Source organism: Cyanistes caeruleus, chromosome 13 (genome assembly GCF_971803275.1).
Source record: "Cyanistes caeruleus chromosome 13, bCyaCae1.hap1.1, whole genome shotgun sequence".
In the NCBI taxonomy this organism is placed as follows: Eukaryota; Metazoa; Chordata; class Aves; order Passeriformes; family Paridae; genus Cyanistes; species Cyanistes caeruleus.
In genome coordinates, this window is record NC_141713.1 from 15,173,149 (window position 1) to 15,196,644 (window position 23,496).

The 23,496-nt window shown below is 39.1% G+C and overlaps 1 protein-coding gene across 1 annotated transcript in view; it reads right to left on the reverse strand.

Moving 5' to 3' along the window:
• Positions 1-1,872: 1,872 nt before the first annotated feature.
• TRPM1 (transient receptor potential cation channel subfamily M member 1) overlaps positions 1,873-23,496 on the reverse strand; it is a 42,493-nt gene continuing 20,869 nt past the window's right edge. Inside the window, exons 17-27 of the mRNA XM_086849770.1 lie at positions 22,201-22,490; positions 21,418-21,646; positions 21,008-21,130; positions 20,537-20,668; positions 18,471-18,599; positions 17,929-18,180; positions 17,188-17,380; positions 11,713-11,857; positions 9,421-9,620; positions 8,182-8,314; positions 1,873-6,330 (exon numbers count right to left, since the gene is read on the reverse strand). Of these exons, the coding sequence (XP_086705896.1) occupies positions 5,067-6,330; positions 8,182-8,314; positions 9,421-9,620; positions 11,713-11,857; positions 17,188-17,380; positions 17,929-18,180; positions 18,471-18,599; positions 20,537-20,668; positions 21,008-21,130; positions 21,418-21,646; positions 22,201-22,490 (3,090 nt within the window). The 3' untranslated portion in view covers positions 1,873-5,066. The remainder of the gene's footprint in view (positions 6,331-8,181; positions 8,315-9,420; positions 9,621-11,712; positions 11,858-17,187; positions 17,381-17,928; positions 18,181-18,470; positions 18,600-20,536; positions 20,669-21,007; positions 21,131-21,417; positions 21,647-22,200; positions 22,491-23,496) is intronic.

The following is a 23,496-nucleotide window of genomic DNA, read 5'->3' on the forward strand; positions in this document are numbered from 1 at the left end:
GGTATTACTTGCCTGGAGTTATTGGGTATTCTATTCATGGTATTCATGGCACAGTGTTGTACCTTGGCTTGGACTATTTCACACAGATATTCTGATAGTGACTACTGGATTAATGGTTTTTCTAAACTAGAATCTAATCATTTTCCATGGCCCTTTTTGAAGGCTGTTGGTTTGCTCAGGTGATAGCTTGCTGAGCACAGCAATCCAGTTAGGACAAGCAAAGGGAGATGCTCGCATTTAGAGTCATGAAGGATGAAGCACTGTGGTTTTATTGGGGGTTTTGTGTTGCAGAGACAAAAGAGGAGCAGGCACATAAAATAATACACCCTCTTTTTCATTACTCCAACACCAAGCACTAGGTGCATACCAGCACTTAACTATTTCAGGTGAACATCTGCAAAGAATCATTTAAAGCCTGTTATGAAGACATACCTTATATCCATTGTAAAGATAGAGGGTATCAACCATAAAGTACCACTTTGCCATATGAAACTCTGAAGATCAAGCTAAAAGTTGAAAAAAGCAAAATAAAATTGCAGTTTTAAGAAAATGTGTACTCTTTGTCTCACTTCTCCCAAGGCTTGTGATTTGTCAGCCTACAATGCAAAGTACTGCTGGATACTGTTTTATGACTACCCCAAACCCCCATGCCTGGCACCATTTGAAATGGTCTTTAAATGGCCACATCAGCCAGGTCCTTACATTGCTTTTGCCTTCCTGTCTGATGCTGGATCACAATAGGGGATCAAAATCCACAATTTGGCTGAATTTTCAGCTTAGGTGACTGCTGCATGTGGTAGAGTATTTATCTGTAATGGTTGGAGTGAGAAGAAAACATCCCTAGGGCTGATGTAGCCTCACAACCCAGCAAGCAGAGGCTATTTGTCACTGCTAGTAACAGACCTCAGGCCTTATGCTGACTTTGTAAGGCCTCAGGACTGAGGCTTGACAGGACTGCTTTGTCTGAACTTGCCTTAACCTCCTTCAAGCTGTCCCTCATTTGTTTAGCTGTGAAACCAATTTTTCTAATCATGAGGATTTTTTTATTTGTAGGATTTAAAGGCCAGTGATGAAAAACAAGATATAACTATGCAGCTCACATAAAAATGCCCCTAAATTAGCAAAAAATAAGGACAAAGAAACAACATGAACATCATGCTCTACAAAGGACCTGGGATGCTGACAGCTGGCAGTATGTCCTCACTATCCTCACTGTAGCCACTGACCATTAGACCCAGAGGATCAGACCTGGTGCCAATAAACATCAAAATAAGGTGTAGATAGTAGGAAGTATGCATGGAATAACTTTAGCTTTTTCTGTTTTTCCATTAGTAGCATAGTAGAATTCTTTTCTGTTCTCTGTTCTTGTCTCTTCTCTAATTAGATAGATCAAAACTAATAACAATTCTTATATTAGACTGTTAAAACTTTTTACACTAACAATAAATTCTCACCTTTACATTCAAGGCTCCCAACAGCTTTTGAATGCACACTAATTCAGGCAGAAGTGACCTGCTGGACAGGACAGTACTGCAGAAGCATCTGTGGGACCCCAGCACTGTCCAACCAAGGGCAACTGTCATTGGAAAACTCACCTGCTCCACATAAAGGGCTCCAGCAGCACACTGGCTTTGTGTCAGCCCAGAACACCTGTAACAGGGCACAGTCCTGTCATTCATCAGAGATAATGAAATGTTCCTGTTAACACTCTTGGTCATGCACCTTCCTCATGTTCCTGTTTCCTGACAAGGCCTTGAAGATGTGTTCTTTTTATTTTTATTTAGAAGAACAGATAAATATTTTGCCAAAGATGATAGTCAAGCACAGAACCTTGGAAGGTATCCAAATAAGCAGCATGGAGAAACCATAGTTGGAAGGTTTCAGTGGCTACTTTAATGAATTAGTAAATAATATGGAAAATGGACTTTCTTGATTCTCAGGTATCAAACTCCAGCTTCTAAAATGGATAGAGTGACTCTGCAACAGGAGAGACTTGTGAGGACAAAGCTAAGCTAGTCCCTGAATGATGCAATGTAAAAAGGGGTAATTCATGGAATCAGGTGGTAGAGTCATGAACCTGCCTTTGCAAATATGACCATTAATCACTGTGTTGAAAACATTTGCCTTGAGGGAAAGGGAAAAGTCTGTATTGCAAGACACTATAGATGAACAAATTTAAATTACCTCAGAGTAGTATCTCTGCATAGACATAGCCCTGGAGTACACACCCTTTCAGCTTGACCTGCTTCACTATAGGTCAAGCACATAATAAATCAGGACAATGGAATTCACAGTGACATAGCTGTGAAGTCACCACATGCTTAGCAGTGAAGTGGGACACATCTTTCTGAAAAGCAGTATTAAACATGCCTCTTCAGAAATGCAAATTCGCTGCCTGCATCCTTTCAGCCAGTATTCAAGAAAGCATGGAGGCAGATATGCAAATGTGTTGGTCATTATTCTGCTTAATGAGCTCCAAATCTATTATTTGTCTTCTATGCACATACAAAACCATGTTTAAATCTTATTTAAATGGCTCTATGTCTAAAATGACTCTGCCAAAGCCAGTGTGATCACTTCACAGGAAATGGCAGAGAGCTTGTCATTCAGTTCATGCTGTGTGAGAGCACAGGAAAAATCCAAACCTCTTAAAATCATCCCTATATAGAAAATTTTATGGAAAATTACTGGCAAGTGTTAAGAAAGAAACTTTGCTTAGAAAATGTTTGGCCCATGCACTGCATAAGAAGAAACAAATTAGGGAAGTGTTTTGACATTATAAAGAAAAAAAAAAGGTATATTGAATTAATTTGCCGTATTTTTCATGTGTTTCTTTATAAATATTTTTACACAAAGGAAGTATATAAATACAAAGGAAAAATATTTTCGTTTGAAATCTACATGCTATCAGATAAATTTTCAATGTAAATGCTAAAAAATTAATTGGTCAAAAGCATGATTAACACACATGTTATAAAGACAATGTTACAAGAGGTATGCAACACACTGTATTCCATTCCACAATGCATACTGCTTGTTTAGCACAGTGCTGAAAAGCTGCATCCCTTTGTGTTTGTTAATGAATCCATTTCTGGTGAATGTGCAGGCAAACAATAAAAAGGCATTGGCAAACTGGAGGCTATTTTAACCACATATACACAATGGCTATGTAGTTGCACAGAATGGTAACACAGAAGTAAACATGGAAGTGAAATAATTTCAAATGTCATTCTGTTCTTACAAAATGTCAAGTTCCCTAAAATTGAAGAAAAGAGAAGCCCACATAAAAAGCAAAATGTCAACAGTGTTCCAACAGCAGTGAAATCAGTAAACCTGCTGCTTAGAACCAAGATAGTAAAAATCCAAAAGAAATGATGACTGAACTTTGTGAAATGTCTATGCACTTTCCACAATCATTCAATTTGGTAACAGTACTTCAGAGTATAAGTATGGATGGAGTATGAAAATATAATGCAAACAATACAAATCAGATACCATTAATTCATTTGTAGAGTCTTCCATCAATCTCTGCATTTCAAAATGCTGTAAGCATCATTGTCAAGGAGGACATTGAGACCTGCCTGTGGGACTGATGGTGAGTGAAAAAAGAAATGAGATCTTTTCAAAATAGCATATGAATGAGTCCTGGTGGGTAATGAGTTAAGCATAAACCTTTGAGCAGTATTCTGTGAACAAGTAACATGCCTTTAATTCATTTTCAAAATTACCTGCTCAGTGGTAAGCATCCCCTGCAAAGAGAGGTGCTGAATATTTGGGAAATCAAAGTTCCTAAAACTTAACAGGGAGGAATGATGCGAATAACATCCTGCTCTTATGAAGAAAATTATCAAAACTCATTACTTAGAATGCCACTGCAGAGACAAGTGCTCTGGAAACATCTAACTATGGGTGTCGATTTCCACTCTTACTCCTCAAAACACTTTTGCTGTAGAGACTTTTTTATCCTTTGACATTTGTTTTTGAAATTTACCCAAGAAAATGTACAGAATTTCTATTGTCATCTGGAAAATCTATATTTTGTTTAGACAGACTTAGAAACTGTTCCTTTTTCCTCTTGTGTCATAATGAAATTGCAAAATGGAAGATGAATTTGTCACAGTATATTTGCTTCAAGCAAAGATCGGGTGTATTTTGATCTCACCTGATTAGAACACCTTTCCTGTTCTGTTTTGTTTCCCTTGCAGGCATCTAAAAGAAGTCAGAATCTTATCCTAAGTCTACAAGGACTTCTGTTGTAATCCTCATTTATACAAAACACTAATGCAGATCCTGGATTTCTATTATTAAGATCTCCCAAAGCATTTTGAAACAATGATCACTGTTTTTCAACAGTTTAAGGCTGTCAGCATGCTTTGGGTTGGGGACAGATGTGATCCTGAAAGCAAAATGATGCCACTGAAGTTCAAGGACAGATTAAGTATATGTCCGCACGTGGCTTTCCAGGTCAGCTTTCTCCAAACACAACTGTATTTTACCACTCTGACCTATTTTAGTGGATGAAAACTGCTATGTCACATGCCATTCTGAAAAAGAGAAGCTAAGCAGCATGCATGAAATCAGAAGTGAAAGAGGGGACTGCATAATTTTTCCTTGCCTCCAACAATTTTGTTTTGATCTGAAAAACACCATGGCCACAAAGAAACCAGCTGCATAAGTAAAGATAGAACTAAGGCTGGTTAAAAATTGTTCTGTTTGAGAAATCTTCTGATAACCTTATTACATTATAATATTGCTCTTCCTCTAAGAGCTTTTATAAAGAGCTTGTTAGTAAATGAGCTTATGAGGGAGGCTGAAATGGAATAAAGGAAGAGCTATATGGTCGGCATCTGTGAACCGTACCTACTTTTTATCTGCCCCTGAGAGAACATCTCCCTTTCACCCAACCCAGCAAGCATTTATTTAAGAACAGAACATGTATCTATTAAGTTTAAAATAAATACATATATTCAAAATTCTTCTTTAAAAATTAATTTTAAAATGGCTAATTTGTTCAATTAGTCACTCTGCTTTCTCGACTATTGGTAAAACAGGGGCCATAAGCCACTTTAACATTCAGTTTCTGTGGATGCATTTTCTTGCCTGGTTTTCTGTTCCTCTGTTGCACTGCCAAATGCTACCACCAAATTAGTTACACTGCTGGCATGTCCTGGTCTATTTAATTTGTCCTTCACAGACTTGGCTTTCCGGGAATGGCTGTGCAAGCTCTTGGAGCGTACTGATGGGAACCCAGAAGTCCTTTCTGGCTTTACTGACAGTAAATTCTCCTTCTCAGCCTTGACAGTGGCAGGCATAGAGGTGTAAGAGGCACTCATACCTGCTTCACCAACATTACTATCATCATCTGTGTCCATCTGCTTCTCCTCTGCTTGCCTTTCTGCTTCAGAAATCAGCCCGGGGTATTCTGGAGGACGCTCTTGAGAAAGCTGCTGCTCAACTTCGTATTTCCACTCAGTGGCCCACTGTTCAATTGTAGAAGGGCACACCTGATCCATAATGGTACTATATTCCGAGGTCCAGTTGTTAACTCCTCCAACCAGCTTTCCACCTTGTGCAAATATAAAGCTCCTTGACTTCATCATAGTGGTTTGACAAGCACTGAAAGTTTCAGGAGGAAAATAGCGCATTGCTTTGGATTTGTCCAAGGGATAAGAGATAGTTGCTTCTAACTTGGTACGTTCTACTTTTAACTGAGTGTTCTGAAAATCTGTCCCTGCTACTGACTGACTGTTTGTAACAGCATTCATCTGGTTTACACTTTGAGGAATCATTCCATCACTACTGAAAACCCCCTGCTTCTCACTCCCCAAACCGCCTGAATCAGAATGAGGTCTGGAAACATTCTGTGCAATTTCTAATGTGGATTTACTGTGATCTGCTGTAGTGACTGCATTAGCACTCGAGGTATGGAGCCCAGTTTGGTGTTCTGGAACCAGCATCCTTTGGTCTACTCCATCTTCTTTGGTACCAATAGAGTGGGCTTTTTTACGCATGGCTGGTGACATAGGCGTGGTGCTGTCATCATAGGTCAGCTCATCGCCACTGATGTGGTATTTGTACATGCTGTAGCCATCAGAGCTATTCACACTGCTCTGCCTCAGGAGATAAGCAGCGTCACACTCTGACGAAGCCCGTGAGCGTGTGTACGTCAGCTCGGATTTGTCGATGCCTGCCAGCTTCTCCAGAGCATTCACCATCCGACCAGAGAGCTCTTCCAGCTGAGAGAGCCGGAGGTCGACTGTCTGGAGAGAAGCTTTCATAAAATGTTCTCTTTCATTCACTTCTTCCAGCCTCATAGACATATTTTCAACTCTGTGGAGTATAAAAAAGGAAGCAGAGAACAGAACCTGTAGAATGGTCCAGTAACCCATTAGAGGCACCCAGCTCCTGATTTCTTCCTAAGGCAGAATTTTGTGGTGTATCATGCCTTGTTCTTTTTTTCCAATGTGTAGCAACAAAAGCATGAGCATTTTCTTGTTATCTATGCTTTCTGTACACCATATTAGAGGGGTATTTGAACTTTGCCCTTATATTCATGGTAGAAGAGCCCTTAGGGACAGACTACTGTTAACATTTCCGTGTATGCCACCCACTGTGTGCTCAGTTGTTCTCTTTCACTGTGAAGAATCAAATTAATTACATGAAAAGTACTTTCTAATGACATGCTCACAGGGTGACTTAAAATAGCATCAAAGCATGCTGTAAAACAGGTTCTGCAGCTGTATGAGAGAGAAGCATATGCTGGTGTTGATGGGATTGCTTTAGCTCTTGAAATAACTTTCTGTTTTGTATCAGCTGAAGGGAGTGGAACTATCATCTAGTTCAATTAAAATAATACTTTTTCTTATTTTCTTCTTATTTATATCATAATGGATGTGGTAGTACTAGAAAAATGTACTTAAAGGTAATTAATTGGAATGTGGCTTAGAGATCATATAATAGTAAATCTACTGTGGAAATTAAATTAGTGTTTTATTGCTCCCATACACAAAGGATGACGAAGCATTTGGAGCAAGGAGCCATGAGAAATAAGCAAATCTGCTTTGTGGCCATAGACCATAGTGAATCAGTGAGGCTTATCAGCCCTGCTTTATTCTCTACCACAATACCAAGGATTTTGACAAATTGCCAGGGATAACCAGTGTGATAGAAACTACTCGAATAGATGTAGCAGGTTTAGTTTACTTCTCTATTCTCAGATTTCAAATATAATAATGTAAGATGTTCAGGGCCTCTCTCAAGAGAAAGAAGTTTATTAAAGAATTATTATTTATTAAAGAATTATTATTTATTAAAGAATTACATAGAGATAATTAATAACAACTGTTAAAATGAAGATGCATATAGATATATAGATAAATATGTATGTGGAGTACCTCATCAATAGAATACTGTGAGATAGATTAAGGTGAAAGAGCGTTTAAAATGCATATAATTTTCATTACAGGGAGAATTTTTTTAATTTCAAGGAAGTGACAGAAGGCCCCATCTCTTGACTTACTTAAATCTACTGACAGAATGTCCTGCCAAGTGACCTGGTAAAAAGGCTGCTGCCACTAGCACTGTGTGCTTACACAGCAACCTGCAAACATTACCTAGTCCTCAGAACAAGCATAATGATTTACATGTGAATATTCCCCATCTTTTAAACAGGGAAGTTCATACTGAAAAGCTAAATGCCTTGTTCAAAGCCTGCAACAGAATCTGTGGCAGAGATTAAAATTCAGCAGTTGTGAGTCCCAGGCCCTAATGTTCCAAGGGAAGAACCTCAGTGCTTTTGTCATTAAGCTCCAACATGTTTCTCATGGTTGGATGAACTGCTGGAACTCAACAAGCAGCAGTTTTCTCAAATGGATAAAAAGCATGACTGTGATTCTCAGATGGATAAGAGATAAAAAATTCATCATAAGCGAAGATGTTTTCATAACAAAGCTACCCAAACCAGCAGATTTAGTGACATAACAGAAGGAATAACAAGAAGTTTGCTCTTTTAAGAGATGCACCTGCTCAGATAGTTATTTGGGTTTCAGATCAGCTTCTGACTTGGTGGTGGTTTTCTTCAAGATCAAAATATTTTGTATTTTAACTCAACCATGGGTATAAAGAAGCTATTAAAAAGACTGTTCCTGACAAATGGTGTGGATTATTTTGTTACAATAGTACCTTTCAGAGGTAACTCTGATGCGTTCATCATTAGATGACTGCTGCTCATCCTCTTTCTCCTGGAAGTATTCTTCTACACACTGCTCTTCAAACTCATACAATTTTTTTAGCTCTTCATCATTCAGAAATAATTCTGTGCAAAAGAGAAGAACAGAAGAGGAGTTTCCTTTTTCTGAACTTCCAGCAGACAATTTAAATCCAAATTATCAGTTTATTTTGGATGTGGACATACTGCAGGATTCTACTCCTGCACTAAATGAAGGGATGATTTTTTAAAACAGGCAGTGAGCACTTAGCTAAGGATGGGTGGAGCTGTGAAGGCAGTGGAATGCATTATGACCATCATCTGTTTCCATGGCCATCCACGGGAGGGCTCAATGTTCTGAATGACTTTGGCACTGTTTAACAGCTGTGCATTGAACAAACTGACCAGTTTTTACAAGAAAAAGACCTGGGCAATCTCTGCCAGTTTGACTGTTTATTCATTCAAGTGTTATTCTTAAAAGGATGCCAGTTATAGGCAACAGATTGTTCACAGATATTCTTTGGATAAAAAGTTAAGAAATTTCCAATTGCATAAGAAAAATCCAGGGGAAGCACAAGATTTTGGGAACAATTCATCCTATATCTGGATTTCTCTCTTTGCGTTTTGAAGGAGTGTTACATTTCCTTTTTTCATTTTTCTTTTTCCTATTGTGCAAAAATGTTTCCTGTGAAATGTAGAAACGGGGATGTTGTGAGCCTCTGATTATTTTCATGATGCATATAATGAAAATACTAATTCACAGTTACAGAGTATGTTAGGAGAAGAATTCCTGGTTTCCCTGTGAAATGACAGATAAATCTCTAAATGATAGTGGGGATACGTGCAGTCACAGATTGCTCAGTCACAGAGCTGACACTATAGCTGACAATTGAAACTGAGATCCCTTCTTCTGAAATTCCTATTTGCTCCTCCCAACATATGGGCATCACCAGAACTTGGTAAACCCCTGGACTGAGTAGATACCATCCCACTGTTTTAAGAAAGCATTTTAAAGGAGGTCTTTATTAGCATCAGAGAGCTGCAAATTCCCAGGCACCCACAGAGCCCAAGAACACTTGATACTAATACTGGCCCATACTGTCTTCTGCAAATACACTAGATGGTCAAGGTGAACAAAACAGTTCATTGTAGAAGCTGCTGCTTTCTGCTAATATGGTACAAAGAGCTCAATTTAGAGAAGATTTCTTGCATACTCAGTCCCCTGTCCCGCTCATCCTGGTCTCCATCACCCTTCTTGCAGCGGCAGCAGATCCGCTTGATGATTATGTAGATGTGGCTGAAGATAATCATTGGTGGTGGCAGGACAGGTCTGTCATGGAATGTCATGATCAGCTGGTACCGCTGGAACTTCCAGACTTGGTTGGATATTGATTTTACCTCAAAGAAGGTATTGCTGAAAGGAAACATAGGTACAGTTGCTACAAGGTCCCTCATCTTACTTATTGAACAATACTATGTTGAAAAAAGCAGCAGCTAAAGAACCTCATGGAGCCACACGATTTGCTTGGTTCAGCTCTTTATTGGTGCTACTGAACAGGATTAAATTGAACTCATGATTTCGGTGCTCCTTTTGAAGGTAGAAAACAGAAGGTGCTCTGCATCCCTCAGGCAGCACTCAGAACAGGCCTCTCAGACCATTTGCTCCTACTGTACAAATCCCTTGGGTGCCGGTGAAAAGAAACTCACACAATTTATGCATCACATAATTGGCATTTTGGGGCTTGGTTATAAACTATTTCTTTTAACACATGCCAGTATTTGATGCTACACAAAGTATTAAATCCATGAAAAATATTTTGTATGCTAAACTCAGAAGCTTCACATAGTCTGCCTTTAATATGCTAATCAGCTTGACCTACATAGAAGACTTTTCAAGTTTTCACAGAATGTCCTAAATTCAAACTTTACTCCCTCATATTTCTGATTTGGAAACATGATGCATATTCTTGTAAAAAGATTTATTTTTGGAAGCTTCATCATTTTTACAGCAATGTAAGGTGTGTTTTAAAGATGTTTGATTTTGAAATTTAGTTGATATGAAGTGATAGTAGTCAATCCAGATAAAACAATAGTCACAGTTATGAACTAAGAGAAAGCAGACTTGATATTCTGTCTTAGAAAAGGCTTTCCAAGCTATTTTGAAGTATCTTCAGAGTGCTCACTCCACTTCTATGATGGTGGTGATACTGCAGCTTCTTTTTTGTGTTTTCTCTCCATTTATTTCCTAACTTTATGTGCTTTAGAATATCTACATTCATAAAACCAATTAAAACATCACTTCAAAACCAAAGAATGCCTGTGTACCCATAGCTTTTGCTTTCTTTAGGTTAAGTATACAGGAGACTATGATCAATGATAAATAACAATCTGCCTTCATTCCATTCCTTGTCTCCTTTATGGCAGGAATTCCCCAGGCAGATCTCAACCCTATGCAAGCAGGCTGGGATGGCAGGAGTTAATAGCATGACCTACTTCCCAAACTGCTGATTCCTTGGTCCTTCAGCCAATAATAGCTACCATTGTAAGATTCTTCCCCTTCTCCCCAGCTATGTGACTGGCATTTGAGTACTTTAAATTCATGACCTTTTAAGCTACATAGATCAAATGAAAGACAGGCTTTGTGAGCTGCAGATTTCTGGGCACACAAAGTACTATTTTTGCATTTGTGACACAGGCTACCTACGCTGACAAGTCCTCCAAAACTACACGTTTGAAGGAAACAAAAATGGATCACCTGCTTTTCTCAGGTGCTCTGTTCACAAAGTATTATCAGCAAGTAATTATTTTTTCTTTTAATCCCTTCATCCTGAGAGGAAAATCATGCAACCTAAGTGCAGCTAGGAAGAATAAGCAACAGAAATTCATTTAGTTTTACTCCAGATAAGTCCAGATATAGATATGTGCATACTACACACTGCTTGGATTGGCCACAGACCTTGGCAACACACAGCCATCCTTCCTGTTGGTTCAAGGCAATACAGATGATTTTTTTGGGTCCTAAAAGGACTCTGCAAGGCCCTAATTTCTTTTTCTAAATGGAAAACAAAACAAGATTAAAAAAAAGCCAGATGATGTAGTGGAAATGCCTTGGGCTTTTGACATTCAGAGTTTTGTTCTGCTGTTCTCCCGCAGAGCTGTGACTGCCAATGGCTACATGGGTTTCTGTCAGGTGTGTGCCAGGTCTCATGGATCCTATTTCTCATCTTTCCAGAGCAACCTTGATGCCTGTCACTATCCGTTAGAGGGTAATTTGAAGTAGCCATGTTCTCTTACATACATTGCTGCAATCGCTGGCAAATTCAAAGCCACCTTTCCTCACTCTTCTCCACAGTACACCCTGTTGCCAGTATTTGCCAGTTACATCCATGGGATAATGAGATTCTGAGAGTGAATACAAAATTCTGATTCGTTTCAGAATCAGTTGATGGACTCTAACAGAAACTTTATCTCGACAATAAGACAAAGATAAATGATCATTTACATACTTGAAGACAGCAATCAGCAGGTTTACCAACAGGATATTTGCTACCAAAAGGTAGCAGGCCATAATAGCAGGAGTGAGCCAGGCCCCTGGGATGCAGGGAGGGAGGCGTTTACCATCGTCATCATAAAGATTGTCCCCGCAAGGAGCTGAAGGAAAAATGGGAAAGGTATTTTTCACAAATTGCCCAATACTTAAAAATATTACTCACATTTATTTAATGATGGCACATGCATTTTTGTATGCAAAATTTCTACTTCAAATTCTGCTTCTAGCTACATATTCCATATTAAGGAACAGAGGCAACCCCTTACTGTACATTATGGCTTTCTATTCACATGGATTTTCTTTCTCTCACAGTAACAGTCAAAGACCAGATCTAAATGTGTATACATACATATTAATAGTGGAATTACAAACAAATTATTAAACCTAGCTTGTGAGCTTAACTTGCCAAAGAGATAAAAGCATTGCCTTAGTGGTACCAGATTGCTGAGCATAAATTCAACATTTATGGGGATGCAGTGTATTAAATATATTCAATATATTTTATTTTATACATTTATGTATTTATGCATATTTTAATGGCCCTGAGCAGCTTCACTGGAGGTTTACACCTACATCCCCTCTGCACAATTGGTCCCTGCCTGAGCAATGTCTCCCCCTGCCTCCAGGATGGACCTTGGACCAATGTCAGTCCCCTGGATGAACCCTTCTGTCTCTAACCATGTCTCTTTTGCCCCTTACTGGATTCCCTAGATAGATCCCAGACTATTACTTGACCTGAGTGGGGCTGTTAATGATGCCAGCAGGTTAATGCTACCAAAAAGATAAAATTCTAAAATGAAAATTATATAGTAACAGCAAAACAAGACTACTGAGGATGGGAAAAAAATTGAGACTATTGACCAAACCAATAAAAAATAATTGCCCAAAGTAATTCTAACATTACACAGGTTGTCTTGGGTAAGAGATGCCTTGGAGCTGTAAATGCAGCAAGTTTGTTCTGTATGTAAGTGCAGTGCCAATATATCTGATTTCAAATGTAAGGCTAACTTTTGGAGCCATTTAGTAGCAGGTAAAGTTTTTGTCAGCCTCAGGTTCTTTAGCTGTAATCTAAGCAAATGCAAAGTTTATTTATTTATTTATTTATTTAGTTTATGTGAATAGAAAACCTAGTATTTCTAAACATTTTGCAAAAAACCCCAATGTTTCAATCTCACTTGAAAAATACTTCAAAATATTTGAAAACAAACTAAGCTTGTTTACTGAGGTATCAAAGAGCTATTTGGACTACAATTAATAGCATTTAGTTTACTTGCTTTTCAAACATCAGACCTACATTTCCCCCTTGTTTTCCTAAGAAAAGTATAGCAAGCAAGTTAAGTGAATCCTAATTTTATTCAAATGTACCAATGAAAATACTGCCAAAACCACAATAATATTGTATCTATGTAATCAAAGGGAATTAATTCTACAATGCCACTTATGCATCACGATTTAAAAAAACCTAATATTTTACTGATGGTGTACTAGAAACAAGTCTTAGCAACAACTTAAACTCAGTTAAAACTTCTGATCTGCATTTTGTATTAAAATATTTTTCCTCTGCTTATTTTCAAATGAAACTATTACAGTAGAAAAACAACATTGACACCTGAATATTGTATGAGTGCTGTAATTAAAATATGAGTAACTAATCAAGAAAAAGATTAAATAAGCATATTCAGCTAAATGAGATAATCAGCTCTCCACAGAGACTTACGATTGATTTCCATGGCATAGACTGAACATCATTCCAAAGGAATGGAATATTAAAGGAAGCAGGGAGAGAAAAAAGAAAACAATAGAATAATAAAGAAACAGAACCCAAAAAAAGATGATTGGAAATACAGTTCTGCTGCCAAGAAAAGATAAACAACTCAAATGTCAGAAGAGACATATGCTGAGAAAAAACGTCTTTGTTAAAAATGCATTGCATTCTGCAATTTCCTTTTCATGCTGTTTTCCCCAAATGTTACATATGGCAGCAAACTAATGATAATAATACATCACAAAATGCTTCTGGCAGATGATCATTTATATACATGATACTTCTGGCAAGTAAACAAAACTGGCCGTCGACACGAAGCAACTCAAAATTATCACACAAAAATCATTCTTTTAGCTATTATGGAAACATTTTCTCCTTTTTGGGGTTTTTTTTTTTCCCTCTTTTTTTTTTTTTTAACCACCCTGGCTTTGAATCTGTCAGCTGTTTCTTTTGAATAGCTACATTTCCATTAATAGGCATGCTATTATGTGCTGTAATGACATCAGTATCATTAATACCCATTTTGACTACCAGTCCGACTACTTGCTTGCCAATTCCTAAATGCTGGTAAGAAAAGTCATGCTATTGAAAGAAACACAACCAGGCTTCTCTATTGTTTAAGAATATGATGCTGTTGTGTACAAGATACTGGTAACTTCTTGGTTGTGCACATCTTCTAAAGAGAGTGAACCACACAAGAGCTTCCTGGGGTGCATTAGGAAAAGTGTTACCAGCAAATTAAAGGAGGTAATTATTCCTCTCTACTCAGCTCTGGTGAAACCGCACCTGGACATGTGTGTCTGGTTCTGGGCTCCCCCATAGAAATTAGGCATGGACATACATATCAGAATAGTCCAGCCATGGGCCACAGAGATTACTAAGGTGATTGGACTGTCTGAAAAGTGAGGCAAGACTGAGAAAGCTGCAATAATTTAGCCTGCAGAAGGTGAAGGAGATCTTACCAATGTTGTAAATACCTGATGATGTGTGGGAGAAAAAAACACAGGGACAGACTCCTCTCAGTGAAAGAAGCAGCAGTGGGCAGTGAGCAAATGTTACAGCATGTGCTGCAACAAGATCCCAGAGAGTGACCTGTGTCTCTGAACCCGAAGCACACCATAGAAAATGCTGAGGATTTAACACGAAGGGATGGGTTCTCGTTTGATGACCAACAACTGCTTTATTGAACACACCCTTGAATAGGTTCAGGGACGAGAACAAGAGTTGGTCTGAGGGCTCAGGGTTAAATGGGCAAAAGGGACAACTCTGAGGGTCAAGGGCCAATAGTGATAAAGGAAAGAGGTACAAGCGAGTAGCTTAGGGTTGGGAGAACCAACAGGACAACAGGGGTGGAGTACACTGTGGGAAAAACAAGCCAGTGAGAGAGGGAAGGGATTGAGGGAGGGAAGAACATTCTGGAAAGGGTACATAAATGGTCAATAGGGGCTGCACTGGGGTGACATAACTGACAAACCAATGAGGGAACAGACTTAATGAGACATTAACATGACTGCAAAGGCACATGGGACGGATGCCTTTTCTAGAGCGGCATCTCTCCCCATTTGCCTTTGTCCCCCCAGGGTTGCGGCATGACCCCTGGGCCTCCACAGGCAAAGGTGGAAAGATGGGAAATTCCATTTAAACTGGGTTGTCCAGAGAGGCTGCAAAGTCTTCATCCTTCAAGATACTGTAAACATGACTGGACAGCCCCTAAGCAATCTGGGATAAATCTAATTTACTCTGTTTTGAGCAAGAAAGTTCAACGATGATCTCCAAAGATGCCTTCCAAGCCCAGCAAATTCTGTGACTTGTGATCTCCAGATGACAACCTATCCTCACAGAAGCTATTGACAAAGTCCAACTGCCTTCTTTCAGAGGGAAAATTTGATGTAATACTCCTTGCATAAATTATTTACACCCCTGGGCCTTGCCAAAACCAGCCATTAGCACTTGAGTCAAGAGTCATATTAGAGTGCCCATAGCCATTACTCTTGATTCCAGAGGCTGTTTTGGTGGTGTACAGAGAACCACAGACAGATTAGAGTGAAAACTTCTAACTGAAAGCAAGAAGATCTTCAGGTGTCAGTCCATAGACTTCTACACAAGAGAAATGTAGAGAACAATTGTAAGGCAGTGTAAAAGAATGTCCTGCATAGCCTGAATCATTTTAATATTAAAACAACACAAACCCACAAATTTCCAAGTTAGTTTATGCTTAGGCTACTGACACAGGAAAACTTCTGACCTGCAAAGGACCAAATAGCTGAACTAGTACAACCAAAAAAGAAAGACCAAACCTTTTGTCCCCCAAATCTTCTGAACATCTGAAGAACGATTTCTAATCCCACATATCCTGAGTATATGACTGAGAAATGAGTGGAACATGACAGAAGCCTGGGACACCTCTTATGCTACAGAGATGGCTGGCAAGGTTATGTGTTTTGATTTATAAAGAAATCAAACTCTTTATACTGGCAAACATTCTTTGTTCAAACTGAAGTAGGATTTGAATGCACATAGTGAGATAAGGGATAGCCCATTACAGTCACTTCCTCTCCACAGGAGAATTGTCCCACTTGTGAACCAGGATAAGCTCAGGATCTCTCATGTGCACCAAAACTGCAGTATCAGACAGCAGATGACTGGTTTGACCCTTCACTTGTCGAGGGTAACTTACTGTACCCTAAGTTACATTAATGAAACAAGCATTCACTAGGAAAACAAAGTTGATCTGATTGTACACTGTTCAGAAACAGACGAATGACACTTTATTCCTTTCTAAACAGTTAAAGCACACTTTAATGACATTTAGAATAGAAACTTCTCATGGTGATGTATCTTAATGGTTTTTGAACTTAGACCTTCAGGTTCTTTGGCCCTCCACTTTCCCTACCTGTCAGTATATGCAGGTGACTGAAGTGACACATACACAAAGCTGAAACAGCAGCTTGTATTATTTCAGATAAAGTGCAAACTGCATGATACACACTAGAGGAGGCCAGCGGCACATTGGACTGTCCTACAAATTTCAAATATTAACACAAAATTAGCAGTAAGAGGACATCTTACATCTCCTTGAAAATACTAGCAGCTATTTTTTAAAAGTGCGCAGGTTTCCTGTAAGAAAGGCGATTTCCACATCCAAAGTTAATCAAGTTGAGTTTTCTTTTTTGTTTTGTTTTCCCATAGGTGTAGAAAAGAACAACATGAGTGATTCATGAAATGAAATCATTTCTGAAAGCAGACAGATGTATGACTGGGAGTAAAAATGCATGAGCTCATTCTTGTGAGTTGGAGATGAAAGGATATGTGTATTTCAACCTCCTGTGCAAGGGATTTATTTCTTTTCTTCTTCTGTTAGAACTGACTCTTAGTAAGCCTTTGAATGAACATTTCAGAACAGTGTCTGTTGATCCCTGCAAGTAAACAGAACAGTTTACATTGCTACACTCTTGGACAGGAGAACATTCTGGACTACATCACTTTCTGGGGTAACTGAATCTGAAAAAACCAAGAGAGCAGACATGCAGGTGGGGAACAGAAAATCGTCTGCCACAAGAAAACAAGAACAATATCATCATAAAGCAAAAACACTACTTCCAAATTAAAAGCAGTCTTTAATTTGGATCTGATCATCTGCCTCAGAAACAGGAAACAGACTCTTACTATGAATTCTACTCTTACGGTCTATCTGGTCAGCGAACACCTCTCCGTAGATCATCCAGTAGGGCATGTAGAAGATGTTGCGAGCCAGTCTCCAGGAGGGCTCCTCGTCTGGGTGCAGGATAGCCTGGCGAGCTACTCCAAAGCTCATCAGAACCACAAGCATGATGACTACAAAGTACAGCATATCAATCATCTGCATGGAGAGACCACAGAGAGGCTCTTAGCACCACCAGGGAGCACGGGGGCAGCAGCACGTCTGTCTACCAGCATGCATTACAGCAAACAAGAAAACAGCAAGAGAATCTTCTTGACATCATTCTTTAAGTGCTACTCAGCTATTAAGCATACATACAAATGCAGCAAAATGAGTTACTTAAAGGAATACAGATTATATTTAAAAATACTTAAAATGCTAAAATCTTTGCTATCCCTGTTCCCCTTTGCAACAAATGTTGTATGCTGTGGTTTCAGCACAGACCTCCTCTGTGGTTGCAAAGACATGATATAATCATTGCTATACCATCTCCTGTGCACAGCTGATGGTTTTCAGGATGATCCTGGTGTATCTGCAATCTGTTATTGCATGAATATAATACCTTGTGTGAGTGTGAAATTGATATGGCAACTTTTCACAGGCTGTATTCAGTCCTACTTAATAGAAAAACTCTTTTTAAAGCAGAATGGAATTTAATTTCCCCCAAAGTTCTTAAAGACATAATTTATAGCAATTTAGGCACTAACCATCTTTCCAATCATCATGACGTAAGGTCCCAGATATTTGTTCACACCAAAGATATCTAGTACTCTAATGTACCAGAAAATGATATCTACGCAGTAAATCACTCTTCCATAACCCATGTAAGGCTGGTTCTGCAGGCGAAGAATTGCTCCTATGATAAATACTGAAATAGCCACCAAGTCAGTAATATTCCAGTATTCCTGGAGCCAAACTTTGATTTTTTGGCTCAGCTTGCCAGGCTCTGACATCAGAATCTGAAATAAAAAAACAAACGAACGAACGAACATACAACAAAGAAACAATTAGCAAAAGCTTCAAGTTACATTTTTGAAGTAATGGTGGTGAAAAAAACCCAATCTTGTCATATTCAACAGGTATCTGAGGCCCCCCTCCACTGTTAGCAAAATTTGTTTCAAGCAAGAATACTTTTAGTTATTAGTATATCTCAGAATATGAGACTCTTCTCTCTCCTGTGTGCCTCTCAACCCTGTACACAAGTCCATGCCACTACAAGCTTATGGTTGTTGGTATGGTCAGACTTCACCTCTCTGACTTTCTCCAAGGCCAATGTCACAATGTATGAGATGACAATCCATTCCTGGACTGATGGCCACCGTTCCATCCGCACCAAGATGATGTAATTAAATAACATCAAGTAGCCAAGGTATGATATCTGCCAAAAAAGAGGAAAATCCTTTATGGACTCTAGATGATGTATCCTAGGATCATTCCAAATTAGGCAGTATTCAATTACTTGAGATGGCTTACACACACACACGCACACAAAACAACCCCAGTCTCCACTAATTTCCATTACAAAGTCTTGGATTATTAGTGTAAGCCAAAAGAGCTACTCAGGTTTCTATAACCACGTGTGTAAATGTCAAACTGGTGATGATGGTGTCTCCAAGCTGCAAAGCAGCCTTTGGTGACCAGCCAAACTAAAAAATTCTGAGACCTTGGAAATCCAAAGCTAAGAAATCAAAAAGGATTCAATGACTTTGCAGGGAAAAAAATCCCGTAAGCAAAACAGTAACAAACCGAAAGATATTTCAGGGAGAAAATGAAGTTTTTTAAAGAATGGAATTTTCAGTGTGAAATGTTTACCCACCGTCTTAAGGCAGAACAGAGAGTAAAGCTGTGAGCAGCACCTGCCTGGAAGGGGTAGGGAAAATAAAGAGCCATACAGCTCACTTGCTTTCTCCACTGTAAACGATGTGGCTGAGTCCATCTGGGCAGAATATACTTTTCAGCTGAAGCTTCATTTATCAGTTCCTCTTCCTACACTTGTTACTTAAACCCATCTACATGGACAGTTTGCAGGTGTTTTGATTACTGTAAGTAGCTCCCAGTCTCAGAAGCAAGTTTCTTGCTGAAGTCTAATTCAGTAAGAGCAGAGAAGGCTGCATCACCAGAGAAGAAACATCAGGCAGAAGGCAGTCAAATCCTCTTAGCTGAGGGGCCTGATAATTCATGAAAGCAAAGATCCCTTTTACTCAGTTCCCTAATAACTTTGCTAATTAGGACATTCATATGAACCTTGTGTTGAGGCTAAGTGTGAAATATTCAGCTGCTGAAGACCCTCACTTGCACAAGAAAAAATATTTCCTTCTCTGCAAGAAGCAGGCCTGCTGCAAAGCCCTCCACACTGGCACAGCCACGGGCCTCCAGCAGCTAAAGGAATCACAGAGGCTGTGGAATATATGATCGAGACAGCTGAATTATCTCATTTGTTGAAAGAAGGAAAACAGCAATTCTAAAGCACTCTAAACCAGACCCTTTATGTCTGGGGCTTTTTTAGTCTACTAAAATTTCTTTGCACTGTAAAACCCTGTTGACTACTTTTCTTTGAAATTAAATAGGATTTTCATTTTTAAATTATTAACTCAGGTGGCAGAAAGGGATCAATGTAGTTTTTTTGTGATTAAAATGTGCTAAAACTAAAAATATACATATTACTATGACCTATCAGGCATCACGCATCCTAAACTTGAACACATAAGAAACGAGTATCCCTTTTACAGGGCACACATAAAATGAATAGATGTTCTATTATAATAGTTTAACATCAGATAATTCTTGATACAATAAACAGAAAATTAGATGTTTGTCAAAAGTAAGTATTTTAGTTTAGTTTGGTTTTAATTGTTTTAATAAAAGTTCCTACGAAGTCTTAGCAGACTAGGATCTGTGCTCCCATCTAGGCTGCACCCATCTGAGCAAATGGCAGTGATACTATGGGGTTACTTCTTGGGTCCTGAAGGATATCTCAATGCACAACAGGAGCCAGGTCCTTTAGAAAGCAGGAGAATCAGCCTAGCTTGGACTGAGTGACTGGATTGTGGTGCTTGCACTTAGTTTCGTATATTCCACACAGAACCTCCTTCACAGCACATAGGAGCTTTAGAGGCTGACAGTGTAAGCTTCAGTTATTCATTCTGCACTGTCTGTGCATTTTCCTCTGAATAAAGAGAGTGCTTTACTCATCAGATTTCACATAAGTCAGTAAAAAATTTATTTATTACATGGTTATTACTTTTACATTAGAATCCTTTGCACTTCACAGATGTGAGAACAACGATCACTATCAGTTTAATCATCATGACTTACTGTGTAGAACCAAAATTTGACAATAGGAGCATTATAGAATTCATAGATCTTTGTTCCAATTGGAAGGCTCTGTTGTTTTTTCTTTCCATTCTCTTCATCCCCCTTTCGGGAGCCTGTATCCGCATTTGCATCCTGGAAGACCAAAGTTGTCAGATTTTATCAATACACAGCAGTAAAAATAGTAGTTTTCCTCAACCACGGCCCCAGCCAACTGTTAACTGTGCAGGGATTCCCCTGAGCAACAGACCTCTTCTTAAAAGTATATAAACAGAATTCTATAAATCTGTGGAACTACACAGGCACTTCCTGTGCCCTGAGAATCCAGTCTACATGCTCCCATAATTCTTCACTGATTTTACCCCCCAGAAGCAGTTGAGATTTTAACCTGAGTGAGCTACAGCATAATCAGAGAAGTCAGAAAAATGAGTAGTCCTGAGATATTAGAACTTTCTAATAATTTCCATTACTGACCGCATTTTCCTCCTCTTTTTCTTTTCCTTCCTCATTTTCTTTTGATGTCTGGTAGGAATAGTCATCATAACTCCGATACTCTAGGAAAAGGATGGTGGGAGGGAAAAGAATTCCCATTATAACCTGTAAACAAGAAAGAACTCAACTCAGTATTTGTTTATATTATGAGTTTTGTAACAAGGTAGGTCCCAGCCCAAAATTTTCCTTTAAATAGTATTCAAGATATTCTGCCATCCTCAGGCCTATATAAATGAGAAAGTACTTAAGAAGCATTAGCAATAAGGTACTGCATGAAATATGGCACCCTGAAAAGCCTCCCATCTCCTGCAATTTTTGCTATACAAACACTATGTATAACAAAGTGCTCCATCCAACAAACTCTGTTTGGAAATAATGCAGAACAGAAATACCTTAAGGCCAGGGTTTTTCCGCATGCGCAGTCGCCCCATCCACATGTCTGTTAGGAGCATCTGGCTGCAGGTGTGAGCAATGAAGTCCCTGTGTTTAGCTGCCACAGCCAACTTCAGGCAGGTAGAATTACTCCAGTTTTTCAGTTCATATGTCAGCAGTTTCATGGCAATCTGCTCATCATGCTTATAGGACTGATCCAAGAGTTCAACAGCCAGCTGGCCAAAATCTCTGGAAGATACAAAATAAGATCAGTGAAGCTTGACTTCACTGAAATCTGCCTCCTTTGGGGTTTTAGCTGTTCACTGGGCATGTTTATCCACACATGTATACTGACAATGTATACATTGACACATGTATAGTGACAAGAACAACTAATCTCAAGCTTGATTTGGGACAGTCTACAAAAGTTCCAAACAAACTGTTAGTGAACAGAGGGAATTTGCTTAGACCAAGAACATCTTCAAGGCAGTTTAGATATATCATCACATACTCCTAAATTTGCAGGAGTAAATTCTGAAAATAACTTTGTGGAATAAAACTAGTTTTACAGAGAGAAGCTGATGAAAGAATGCATTCTGTCGTAAAAAATGCAAGTCTTCTCCTTGCCTAGTGTTGTATTAAGATCCTGAGACCACAATTTGCCTTGTCTGTAGTTGCTAAATTTGCTCCAAAATGGCATTCTGTGAAAGTACATTTAGAAATGAATTGTACTGAACTGAAAAGTAAAATTTCTCAGCAAGCTTCTAGCAAGTAGCTATAAAATCTGCTCTGCATCTACTAACTTTGAGTTGTTGTCCAGATCCTGAGAGATGTCATCCACCAGCTCACTCTCTGAAGATTCATGGGCCATAGACTTGTAGAGTTTACAAGCCACAAGTGCCTTGGCCATGGATTCCTCCCCTCGTTGCCAAAGGAACAGGGCCATCTTCTGCCGTTTCATGAGCACAGCCCACACCATCAGCTCATGAAAGGGGTACTGAAAGCGGCTCACTTCTGGGTCATCCACATCAATATCAATCTCTTCCTCCTTTTTTTTCTTTTTCTTCTTCCCTTTGGTGGGAGGCTCATCATCCTGGGAAGAAAAATTGTTCCCATCAGCTTTTAACAGCTCACCTGACAACAGCACCATGCAAGGAACAAGTACTGAGAGGACACATTAATACTCAAAGTTCTAATTTGGTTTTGTTGTTAGCTACCATGCATGAAATAGGACAGAGCATGCACTGGGCAAGAACACACAGATTTTATTCAGGGTGCTGTTTCTTGTACACGTAATTACAAGTCACCCATCTTGGAAAAGTGCAGTAGAATCCCTTGATACTGAAGGCATCTCTTCACACTGCATTGGAATTGCAGTGTGAACTGCAGATCTCTACTGCACATGGAATTGCATAGGCTGGTTTGTAACAAATTACGGCTTAATGAATTCCTCTGCAGTGTCAGTGGAACTCTAACAAAGCTGAATTCCCTACAGATAGGCTCCACTGCCATTTCCAATTCCATATCTCTGTGTCTATCCCTGCAGAGCAGTGCTGCACATCTTCCAGGTACCAGAGCACTTTTCTGATTGACATGCAGGCCATGGCAACATGCAAAAGGCAAAGACAGGCACACAGCACCCTCAAGAACAGCAAGACACCAAAGGGAATCTTCACCTTGGAATAAGCAATCTCCTCTTATGTATGCAGTGCACATGGAAGGTATTAAGTGTCCCATTTCTTAAAGGGAAAGGGAGGATAGGCCATTACTACAGGAACCAACATGGAAGTAACTGAAGGGAAGTAGTGACAATGAAGCAGGATCCTGAAGGGAGAAAAGCCATGATTGGGAAAATTAGGGTTTAAAAAATGTAGGAAGAACATTGCATATATAAGTGTAGACAGAGCTCATCATCATTGGAGACCTAGTCCAATCTCAGAAGTAGATTGCAAGTAAAAGAAATTGCTATTCTACAAAATCAGTTCTTGTTCAAGCAAGCTCAGCATAATGCACTATTTTTCAACAAAATGTGAATTAAATCCAAATTCAGAGTTCAGCCTCCCACATAATTTCCAAAGATGACTCCTCAGCTCAGCAAC